Raw genomic sequence first — 12,647 nt, forward strand, 5'->3', positions numbered from 1 at the left:
ACACACACACACACAAAAGAAGAAGAAGAAGAAAGAAAGAAGAAAATAAATCCATATTGGAGCTGGAAAGATGGATGGATCAGTGGTTAATAGCACTTGCTGTTCTTGCAGAGGGACCAGGGCTTGGTTCCCAGCCCTCAGTAGCACTTTATAATTGCCTTTAACTTTAGGAGATCTGATGTCTTCTGGCCTTATGGACACCAGGCATGCATGTGGTACACATACATACATGCAGGGGTTCACACATAGCCATAAAATAGATACATAAATAATACACAAACAGGTAAATTTTTCTTAGAAAGTTCATATTGACTCCAGTGGTTTGAGATGCCAAACTCTTGCCAATCATATATACATGGTTGAAATTTCCATGTGTGGTAGTTTATGTTTCTATACATTCTGTTCTACTCGTCTCTTTGTCTATTTCTGTATCAGCAACACACTATTTAAATTTTAGGGCTTTTTTGAGGCAGGGTTTCTCTGTGTAGCCCTGGCTATCCTGACTTGCTTTGTAGACTGGGCTGTCCTCCAGCTCAGGAAAATCCTCCTGCCTCTGTCTGGGCTTAGAGGCCTGCGCCACCACACCCAGCTCAAATGGCAGGGCTTCTGTAGCGTGCTTTTAAGTCTGACATGCCAGTCTCGTCCTCCTAGTTATTTGTCTTCAGTGTTTTTCTCACTGTTCTATGTGAACTTCGTATTAATATACCTACATTTTAATCTTTTAAAATATATTTTTAAAGTGCATATGTGTGCGTTTCTGTGTCTATATGTGTATGTGTGCCTGAGGAGGCCAGGAGAGCATGTGGGGTTCCCCTGGAGCTGGCACTTGTAAGCAGTCCCGTGTGGGTGCTGAGGATGGAACATGGAAGAGCAGCAAGTGCTCTCATTAAGCCATCTCTTTAGTCTAGTTTAATTTTGTGCAGAAACTCAATGCTATTTTTTATTGAGATTACAATAAATTTATTAATTTCATAGTAACTGATATTTTATATGTTGAGTCATTCTCTCCAAGTGAAGCACTTTTTACAGCATAACAATGTGTCTAATAGCTTGTGTTAAACCTTTCTTTGTGTAGATTTTGCTTATTTCTCAAAATCATTCCTAAGCATTCAGTTTTCTTTATTACTCTGTGAAATGTGATTTTTCTCTTGTTTGCTTGGTGATTGTGGATATGAAGACTGGACTTTTGGCTATGTTTATATCTTGCTGTCTTACTGAAGAGTTGAATTTCTGGGGCTGGAGATGTCGTTCAGTTGCTAGAGTGCTGCCTAGCGGACCTCCTGAGTTTGATTTCTCAGTGCCACAAAACCTAGGAGTGGACGAACATACTATTATCATCATGGCACTCTGCTAGGCAGGGTCATTAGAAATTCAAGGCCATCCTTTGCTACAGAGTGAGATTGAGGCCAACTTGTGATAAATTTGACCCTGTGTGAAAGCAAAACACAAGAAACATGCCACCTGTCCCCGCTGAACCTGTTCTAGTTAAGGTTACTATTTCTGTGGTGAAGCACCCGACCAAAGCAACTAGGGGAGCAAAGAGTTTAATTAAGGTCTATAGTGGGCGTGGTGGCACACGCCCTTAATCCTAGTACTTTGAGGCAGAGGCAGGAGGATCTCTGAGTTTGAAGCCAGTGTGGTCTACAGAGTGAGTTCCAGGACAGCCAAAACAACACAGAGAGACCCTGTCTCGAAAAACAAGACAAGCCGGGCGGTGGTGGTGCACACCTTTAGTCCTGGCGCTCAGGAGGCAGAGGCAGGCGACTCTCTACAAAGTGAGTCTAGGGCAACCAGGGCTACACACAGAAACCCTGTCTTGAAAAACAAAACAAACAAACAAACAAAAAAGATTTATGGCCAGGCATGGTAGGTCATACCTGTAACTCCAGCATTTAAGAGGTTGAACTAGGAGGATTGTCACAAGTTTGAGCCCAGCCTGGGCTACAGTGTCATTGTTTCAATAGTCGGGGGAACCCTGGGCATGGTAGTATACACTTCAACACTTGAGAGGCAGAGGTAGGTGGGTCTCTCTGTGTTTGAGACAGCCAGTTCAGGCCAGCCAGTGCTATCTGTACAGTAGACCTTGTTTCAAATCAAAACCAATCAGTCAATCAATTAATAAATGACAAAAATAATAACTCCCTCCTTTCTTTTTTCTCCTTTGTAAGATTTATTTATTTTATGCATGAGTGTACTACTTGCGTGTACACCTGCAGGCCAGAAGAGGGCATCAGATCACATTTATTGATGGTTAGGAGCCACCATGTAGTTGTTGGGACTTGAACTCAGGGCCTCTGGAAGAAGCTGTCTCTCCAGCCCCCTCCTCTATTTCTTTCTATTTATAATCTACTTACTATAATATATTATTATTATTATTATCTATTATTATATTATTATATATATTATTATATATTATTATTATAATCTACTTACCAGTATTCTTGTTATTAACAATATGTTTGGAAATCAAGATTGATACGTGGAAGTACACAAAAGGAAACATAATAAATGAATTTTTATGTAAATATGTAATGAGTAGAGATATTTTGTTTCTAAACTTGCAGCAAAACCTGAAAACTTAAAAAAAGAAACTAGGTAGGCACTCACATGTTTAATTGCAGCACAGGAGAGGCAGAAGCAGGCAAATCTCTGGTTCAAGCCAGCTTGGCCTATATAGTGAGTTCCAGGCCCCTAAGGCTACATAGTGAGACCATGTCTCAAAAACACTCAGCAAAAAATGTTGAATCCCATTTCATCAGCAAAAGTATGAACATTTCAGAAAACGATCTTGGAAGATTTTTTTTTTTTTCCTTTTTTGTTTTTTTGAGACAGAGTTTCTCTGTGTAACAGCTCTAATGGTCCTGGACTCATTCTATAGACAAGGCCGGCCTCAAACTCACAGCAATCCACCTGCCTCTGCGTCCTGTCCCAAGTGCTGGGATTAAAGGTGTGCACCACCACGCCCGGCAAGAAAACAAAACAATTTAGAAAGAAAATTTAATCAGGTGTGCACTACCACTCTCAGCTCAGTGCATAGTAAACATGGCCTAGGATAGCAGTCTAGACTAGCTCCTCCTAATCTGTTCAGCATGCCTGCTTTGTGTCAGTAGATACCTTTTTGTATGGATTAACTGTGGAATGGACCAGTGTAGACAGATCTGAGTAAAGAATGCTGAATTATGTATGAACACTAGCTGTTTTCATAGGAAGTGGTCATGAGTTGACAGTATACCAGGCACTCTTGTAGGGTTTTGGATTAATAGTCCCCAGTGCCATGCTCTGCCAAGCTGCCTGCAGAAGGGTTACCTTGGGGAGCTTGTTAAAAATAAAGGTTATTGGACTACCCATTAACTTTCCCCTGTAGATTGACGGTTTGGTTTAGGAATGTGTGTGTGTTTGTGGAGGCCTGAGATTGATGATGAGAATCAGCCTGAACTATTCTTTACCTTATTTTTTAAGACAAGGTCTCTCACTGAACCCGGACCTTGCCAATCCATCCAGCAGGTCCAGGGTTACTGTCTCTGTCCCTCAGCACTGGGATTAAAAGTGCATGCCTAGCTTTTTTTTTTTTTTTTTTTTTTTTTTTTTTTGCGGCCGGGGCGGGCTCAGTCTAACTCCTCCTCATGCTTGCATGCTAAGCACTTTACAGGCTGGGCCATCTCCCCACCTCCCTTCTTTTGAAATAAGCATTGCACAATACAGATTTCAGTTGCATTAAGTTTTCTAGATGTCTCAGAACTGGTATCAGTTTATTGTGGTGCTTCCACACAGCTGTGGGGACATACTATGCTAGTTATCTGCACCTGATTTTGTTGCTTTGCTTGATGATCTTCTCATGTCTCATGTCTCCTTTGGAAAGACTGCCTAGTAGCAATTGGAAAAGATCCACAGGGGATTCTAATGGATTATGGGCATTAGGAGGCACAGTCTGATTGTTACAGGGGTTAGAAACAGTTTTGTTTGGTTTTGTTTTTGACTGTTAATTCCCTAAATCTTGAGTTTCACAAAGAACTGTACTCACCAAGAATTTCATGAATTTCAAGATTCTTACATAGTTTTACATGTTTTTTCCCTTGCTGCGATTAGGTAGAAATCATCAGTCCAAAGAAACAAAACATGATGGATGAGCTTGAGATGGTTCAGAGCTTAAAGAGCAGTTGCTGTTTTTGCAGAGGACTCAAGTCCGGTCCCCAGCACTTAGGTTAGGAGGCTACAGCCACTGGTAACTCTCCTCCAGAGGATTTGACACCCTCTTCTGGCCCCTAGAGGCAGCTACACCACACACAAATAAAAACTGAAAATGAGGGCCCAGAGAGGGCTCAGCAGTTAAGAGCATTTAACTGCTTTTCCAGAGGACTTGAGCTTGGCTCCTACCTCTCACAGCTGTCTGTAATCCCAGTCCTGGACTTCAGGGATGCATGATACATGTGCACACAAACAGACAAAATACTCTTACTTGTAAAACAAACAAAGAAACAAGTCAGGGCTGGAAAGATGGCTCAGCTGTCAAGAGCACTGGCTGTTCTTCCCAAAGGACCTGGATTCAACTCCCAGCACCACATGGCAGCTCACAACTGTCTGGAACTCCAGTTCCAGGAGATCTGACACCCTCACACAGAGACAGACACACAGGCAAAGTACCAATGCACATACAAATTAATAAAATAAAATCATAGCCTGGTAGTGGTGGCATATGCCTTTAATCCTAGCACTTGGGAGACAGAGGCAGATCGGTTGCTGTGAGTTCCAAGGCCAGCCTGGTCTACAAAGTGAGTCCAGGACAGCCAGGGCTATACAGAAAAACCATGTCTCAAACCAAACCAAACCCCATTTCTTTCTATATATCATCATTGTAATGTCTGTGTGTAAAAGATAGTTATATTCATGTTCCTGTTAATGACTTACTGTCCTATTCACTGTGACCAGTGCTTACTTGACAAGAAGCTACTTAATGGGGTGTAGATTGGTAAAGTGGAGTATCAGCTTGAGAGGTAGAATGGCCACGGGGAGTGAAAAACTAGAGCTTTGTGGCTGCGTTGGAGCTGTTTACTCCTTTGGATCATTCTCATGGATATTATTACCTCTGGTGAGGATAGATTATTTTCATAAGCTCTGTTGTCAGCTGTATGGGTTGTTCTGTGTGTTCAGTGCCATACAGGGACAGCCAGAACAGCGAGCACATTCTCTATGCTCAACAAGCATGTAGGTAAGGGGTCAACATGGAAGCATCCTATTGTCACACACTTGTCATGGAATATTACCAGTGGAATTGTGTTAGCAGTATTTTCAGCTTTTTAACTGTATTTTATACCACTCACCATTTTCTTCTCTTCCTTCCTTCCTTCCTCCCTCCCTCCCTCCCCCCATCTCTGTTTCTTTCTCTTTTGTTTTGTTTTGTTTTGTTTTTTTGAGATAGGGTTTCTCTGTGTAGCCTTGGCTGTCCTGGAGTCACTTTGTAGACCAGACTGGCTTCGAACTCACAACGATCTGCCTGCCTCTGCCTCCTGAGTGTGCTACCATGACTGGCTTTGTTGTTTCCTTTTATATTGTCTTCTGTTTGGTTTTCGCTCTTGTTAGTGAAGATGTTCTTAGCTGGTTGGGAAGCCAGTTAAGCCAGTGAGACTGTTGGAAACATGAGCCTAGCTGTTAGAGGTAGGAAGAGTCCTTGATATTCTGAGAAAATGTGAAACAGCCCATAACTGTCCCAAGACCTAACCTGACTCCAGATGTAAATGTGAAAGAAAATAGGATTAAGCTGTAAAGGATACTCTATAATGCTGGAATTAATTCACCACAAAGGCCATTTCTTTTTTTCTATTGACACTAGTGTGGGAGCTTTAGGGGCACAGGGGGACTCAGTCTTCTGATTGTGTCAAATGCCAAAGTAAAGAAATTGGATAGCTGTGTGCTTCAAATGCTCTGCTGAACTTTAAAAAAAAAGATATATTTATCTTTTTATTAATGTGTATATGTGTGTGCCTGTGTTTTTGTGTGTGTAGGCACCTTCAGGGGCTATATTAGAATGGATCAATTAAGCCACACACCCACCCATCCTGCCTGTCTGTCTATTTATCTGCCTGCCTGCCTACCTATCTGCGATACAGGTAGAATGGCTGTGGTCTAGCTTGTTCAACAATGGCTGTCTACAAATGGAGTGTCTAAGAATCCAGTAGTTGGGGCTGGAGAGATGGTTCAGAGGTTAAGAGAGCACTGACTGCCCTTCCAAAGGTCCTGAGTTCAATTCCCAGATACCACATGGTGGCTCACAACCATTTATAATGAGATCTGGTGCCCTCTTCTGGCATTCAGGTGTACACGCAGGCAGAGCATTGTATACATAATACATAAATAAATCTTCCAGTAGTGCCTCAGTCCACAAAGCTGGATGTTTCAGCTGGTCTTCAGTATAAGCCAGAGCACCAGAGAAGTAGCTGTGATGCTAGTGAAAGAATGGACTTGCCAGTGAGAGCGAGATCAAGCAGGCAAACAGAGCAAGCTTCTGTGTTCCCCGCCCTTTATATAGGCTCCTGGCAGAAGGCACGGGCCAGGTTAAAGCTGAGTCTTCTCATCTCAGAAGATTTGGATTAAAAGTGGGTGTTCCCGCTTCAAAACATTTAAGGAAAAAAGTCCCTGATAGGCGTATGTGGCCACTTGGATTTTAATTTTAGACGTAGTCAAGTTGACAACCAGAAATAGTCATTACAGGGGCCAGAGGGCATTGGAACCCCGGGAACCAGAGTTACATGTGGTTGTGACCATGAGATATAGATTCTGGGAACTGGACCAGTCTTCTGCAAGAGCAGTAAGTGCTTTTAACAGCTGAGCCATCTCTTCAGCCACAGAGCTGTCACACTTTTGATATCCAGTTGGAAACTTGTGCTGAACTAAAAATTTAAATGTATAAATTTCTCTACCACAACCTCTACTATCAAAGAAAGATGAAAACATCTCTTATTTATGTTGAAGGATCCTTGTTTTTATACCAATGATTGCCTTTTGTATCAAACGGAATGAACTTTAAAACTATTAAAATATTGGCTTTGGGTTGATTGTGTGACTAGCTACTCACACACATTCCTGGGATCATTGTGGCCATAGTTACTGAGGAGAGTCCTAGGGAACTGAACCTAGGAAGTAGCTTGTCACTGAGTGACTGGAAACACGTGTCAGCAAAGTGTGGGAGGTGTCCTGTGGATGCTTATGTGGTAGTCCACCCAGGAGTAAGAATTTGCCTGGGTTTTGAAGATGGGGTGAAGTATAGCTACTTGGTGACAAAGGGAAAGATGAAGAAAGAGTTGAATCTAATGGAACCCACTATAATGGGCTCTTAAAAGAATTCGACCACCCACTCTTAGAGCGTCAGAGAACGTAAATGAGGACATTGTCCAAGAGTTAGAAGAAATGTTTGCCAGATCCTGCTGAATCCTGGCTAGTCATTAATTCCATTCTGTTCTCATCAAGAGTCCATTCCTCTACTTGCCCAGCCCCCCAAAGCCAAACTAAGCGACAATTTCAGAAAATAAGACAATAGAAAGTGCTAAAGTTGTCACCACCCCACTCACCAAATGGCAGTGAGATTGCCCATTGATGGAAACTGTTCAGCAAAGGTCACATTGTTACCTCACAGGACCTCCCCCCCTCCCCCACACACAATGGTGTATAAACTGATTTTCTGCTGTTACGAAAACTGACAGCTTGTATAGGAAGGGAAGTTTAAAAAGAAAAATAAGTGGAGAAGAAACTAAAGGGTTTGTGCCAGATTAAAAGCAGTTAGGATTTGCTTTCACACTTGTGCACCTCGTGAGTCCTGTTACTGTTCTCTTACAGACATTTCTGTTAGAGATTGTAGGTTCTTTTAATGAGCAGTGAGGAGAGGGTGGAATGGGCAGGCTGGATAGAATGGAAGTGTGGTGGTTGAGAAACATTAAATTTTAGTGTTAAATTTTATTATTTAAAATAGTTTGTATGATTAATTTAAATGGGTCTTTTCAGATTTATTCACTTATTAAATTTACCATTTTAAAGATATTTTTATTTATTTTAGGTGTATTAGTTTTGGCCTGCATGTATATAAGTATATTATATACAGCATGCAGTGCCCATAGAGAAAGATGCTGTCAGATTCCCTAGAATTGGAGTTATAGACAGTTACTGTAAGCCTACAGATGGGCCCTGGGGACCAAGCCTGGGTCCTCTGCAAGAATAGCAAGTGCCCCAGCTGTCTCTCCAATCCCTAGATTGACAAGTTCTGATTTACCAAATTTCAGTTTAGGTGTGTTCTGCTAGTTGATGAGAATTAGCCAAAACTAGGCCACTTCATTGGCATTATATCTTTTTTTTTTTTCCCTTTGAGACAGGTTTCTCTGTGTAGCCTTGGCTGTCCTGGACTAACTTTGTAGACCAGGCTGGCCTCGAACTCACAGCGGTCTGCCTGCCTCTGCCTCCCTAGTGCTGGGATTAAAGGCATGTGGCTTTTTTGTTTGTTTGTTTTTTTTTTTTGGGACAAGGTTTCTCTGTGTAGCCTTGGCTGTCCTAGACTTGATTTGTAGACCAGGCTGGCCTCGAAACTCACAGAGATCCACCTGCCTCTGCCTCCCGAGTGCTGGGTATGCTGTATAATTTTTGTGCCTTTTCCTTTGTCTATACTTAGGTTTACAATCTCACTGATTTTTGTTATTGTTGTTTTTTCTCGAGACAGGGTTTTTCTGTGTAAGGTGGTCCTGGACTTGCTGTGTAGACCAGGCTGGCCTCAATTTCACTGAAGTCCACTTGCCTCTGCTTCTCAAGTGCTGGGATTAAAGTTGTGTACTGTCATGCTCACTAACTACAGTGGAGATTTATGTTGCAAGAACATAGCTGGTTTTTTCTTTTTCCCATGCAAATAAATGAAATGTATCTTAGAAATTTTCATTGAAAAGTCTGTCCAAGCTGGGCATGGTGGTGTACACCTTTAATCCTAGCACTAGGGAGGCAGAGGCAGGAGGATCTCTGTAAGTTCAAGACCAGCCTGGTCTACAAAGCAAGTCCAGGACAGCCAAGATTACACAGAGAAACCCTGTCTCGAAAAACCAAAAATAAAAACCCAACAACAACAACAACCCCCTCCCCCCAAATTATCATAGGGCTGGAGAGATGGCTCAGAGGTTAAGAGCACTGACTGTTCTTCCAGAGGTCCTGAGTTCAGTTTCCAGCAACACAAGGTGGCTCACAACCATTTATAATGTGAACTGATGCCCTCTTCTGGCCTGCACTATGTACATAATAAAGAAATCTTAAAAAAAATTTATGTTGGGAATCAAACTCTGGTCTTCTGGAAAAGCATCTAGTGATCTAAACTATTAAGACATCTCTCCAGCTGTTTCCTTTTTAATTTCATGCAGTAGAGCGTGCCAGTTCTTGGGATTTTGCCTGCATGCATATATGTGTGCCCCATGCATGGGCGGTGCCCACAGGGTACTGGTGGTACAGGGGTTTGTGAGCCAGCATGTGGGTGTTGGGATGAAGTCCCTCTGCAAGAGCAGGAAGTCCTCTTAGCTGCTGAGCCATCTCTTCATTTTCTCAGGGTTTGTTTTTAATTTTTAATTGAGGCAGGGCTGTTCTGTGTAGCCCTGGCTGTGCTGGATTCTCTTTGTAGATCTGGCTGGCCTGGAACTCACAGAGATCCGCCTGCCTCTGCCTCTCTGGTGCTGGGATTAAAGGTGTGTGCCACCACACCCGGCTTCCTCAATGTATTTTAAAATTGCAATTCTCTGGTGAGTAAGGATGTTCAATAGTTTTAAAAATATTTATCCCTGTTTGCATCTCCTTTTTGAACTCTTGAGTTCATGGTGTTTAGTTTTTAGAGCTCTTTATAGATTTTCAATATTGCCTGTTACATATATAGTTGGCAGAGATTTTGTCCCATTTATAGGCTGTTTTTTGTTGATTATTTCTTTTTAAAAAAATAATTTTTATGTATGTGACAGTTTTGCCTGCATGTATATGTTCTATGTATGATGATGGTGCTTATGGGAGATCAGAAGAGGGTACAGATCTTCTGGAACTGGAGTTACAGATGGGTTTGAACTGCCTTGTGAGTGCTGAGAATCAACCTTGGGTCTTCTAGAATAGTATCAATGATTTTAATTGCTGAGACATCTCTCTAGCCCTGATCGTTTCTTTTTTAATTTCATGCAGTAACATTCGTCAGATCTTAGGATTCTTTTTTGTGCTATTAGAAGCCTTTTCAGAAAGTCCTTGCTTGTGATTATTTCTAGTTCTTTGCATATTTTTTTCTACAACTCTGTCAAATTTTAAAGTCTTAAATTAAGATCTCTGGTCCAGATTGAAGTGATTTTTTTAAATGCCAGAAGACAGCTAGGGATCTAGTTTCATTCTCTGTGGGAATGTTCAGTTTTCCTGGCACCATTTGTTTTTATGGGAATACCATGCTGTTTCTGTTACTGTGGCTCTGTAGTGTGAGTTGAGATTACGTACTGGGCTATTTCCAGTATTCCTCTTTCTGTTTAGGATTGTTTTTATGTTTTCATGTATTTTAGAATTGCCTTTTCTATTTCTGTGTTGAATGTAACTGAAATTTTGATGGGGCTTGTTGTGTTCTTGAGTTTATTTTGACACTCTTGCTAATGTTTTTGAGGTGTAGGTGCTTAGCTCAATAATGCCAGTCTTCCTTTTTTCAAACACATTCATTTAAGGATATATATTTCTATTTACAAATTCTGCAGCCCACAAATTACATTATGTAGTACATTCATTGTTAAGATAAAAATAATGTTCAGGATCTCATTATAACTTACTTTTGACTCATCTCATCGACAGTACTTTCAGAACAGATGACATCACACACTGCTTGAGGGTTTTATGCTTATAATTGTGCATTACTGCTGTTGAACGTGAGCCGATTCCTGTGCACTTCAGCATATTCTCCCCCACAGTTAATAGCAAATTTATTGAGGGAAAAGATAATAAAATTTATTCTTTTCTTTGTTTCAAACTTGCTATTTGAGTTATTGTATATTTTTTACTCAAGTCCAAACATTGCCTTGTAGTAAGTAAAGCCTTTTCATTCATGTTTTGTTTTTATCTGTCTTTATCTTAGCTGTGTTGGTGTAGAAGAACATCATGCTGTTGACATTGATTTGTATCACTGCCCCAACTGTGCAGTTCTACACGGTTCTTCCTTGAGTAAGTACAAGACGCCTAAATAAAAGTTAAGTGTTTGAGACTTAGCATGTAGATGATGGTACTTTTATGATGCTCTAACAATACCATAGCATCTACCAAGACCTGTAGGAAAAAAATTGAAAATACTAGAATAAAATTTTTGTCTGAAAAAAAAAAATTAAAAATTTGAGGAATAGGGGATTTAGCTCAGTGCCCTGGGTTCAGTCCTCGGCTCTGGGGGAAAAATTAAAAAAAAATTTTTTGTGGTAGTCTGGTTATATAGCTCATACTGGCCACAAACTCTTGATCTTCCTGCCTTTGCCTCCTAAGTGCTTGGATTTCTTTGTTTGAATTATTAAATATGCTACAAGAATAGAGAAAAATAGTAACATTTTTAGTTGCCCATGCAGAACTCCCAAACTTAAGCACATCTTTTCAAAAACTTTTCAGTTTACAAAGCATGGCAAAGAAAACCTTACCTGATTCTGGACACTTATTGTGACTGATTATGTAGTGGAGCAGTGTGCAGAGTTAAGATTTGACTCTCTGAGCAGGTGCACAATGTGTACCTAGGAGAAAATGAGGGTATTGATAGGTACAGCACTGCACGCATTTACAGAATTTGGTTGTTAAAGATTATCTGCTTAAAATGTCTCCTTCCGCATTCCCAGTGTCCATGGAAAGATAGAGAGGGATGGAGGATAAGACCTGAACAGGCCTCTGATGACAAGCTTTTTAGAGCGGACAGGTAAAGGCTGGAATCCTTTTCATCTACTAGGCCAGAGTATACCAGCATTAGAAAGAAAACTATTTGGTCTTTTACAGATACTTCCAAAGACTAAGTTAAGATGTCATTGTATAGATGTGAGAGAAAATATTTAAAAGGCTTTAGAGTATAACCATTTAAAAAAAAAAGATTTATTTTTATTATGTATACAGTGCTCTGCCTGCATGTACACATGCATGCCAGAAGAGGGCATCAGATCATGTTACAGATGGCTGGTGGTTGCTAGGAATTGAACTCAGGATCCCTGGAAGAGCAGTCAGTGCTCTTAACCTCTGAGCCATCTCTCCAGCCCATATAACCACTTTTAAAACACATTTTTGACTGCAAACTATACTTTTTGTGTTCACAAAACTAAAGGAGAACTATAGACTTTGTTATTATAAGACTAGGAGGGCTGGAGAAGTAGCTCAGCCACGAAAGGCTGACACTCAAGCCTGAGTTTCCAGCATCCAAATTATCGACGCTGGACTCTCCAGCTCCCTTTCCCAGCACTTGGGAGGCAAAGGCAGAGGCAGGCACATCTCTGTGAGTTCAGGGCCGTCAGGGCTGCATGGTAAGCCCTGTCTCAAAAACATACCAAACAAAACAAGAAGGAGCCTTTGCCTGAGGGGACTTGAGTAAACTGTGGGTAGGGATAGGTAATCTATAGCCTCTTTGTTTTGAATATGGAGTTTTGCCCCATTGTACTTTTCTGAGT

General features: G+C 41.1%; 1 protein-coding gene across 1 annotated transcript in view; it reads left to right on the top strand.

The window, feature by feature from the left end:
* Kdm7a (lysine demethylase 7A) overlaps nucleotides 1-12,647 on the top strand; it is a 64,018-nt gene that overhangs the window by 11,153 nt on the left and 40,218 nt on the right. Inside the window, exon 2 of the mRNA XM_051151682.1 lies at nucleotides 11,099-11,184. Coding sequence (XP_051007639.1) covers nucleotides 11,099-11,184 — 86 coding nt within the window. The remainder of the gene's footprint in view (nucleotides 1-11,098; nucleotides 11,185-12,647) is intronic.

Source organism: Acomys russatus, chromosome 10, assembly GCF_903995435.1.
Source record: "Acomys russatus chromosome 10, mAcoRus1.1, whole genome shotgun sequence".
Classification (NCBI taxonomy): Eukaryota; Metazoa; Chordata; class Mammalia; order Rodentia; family Muridae; genus Acomys; species Acomys russatus.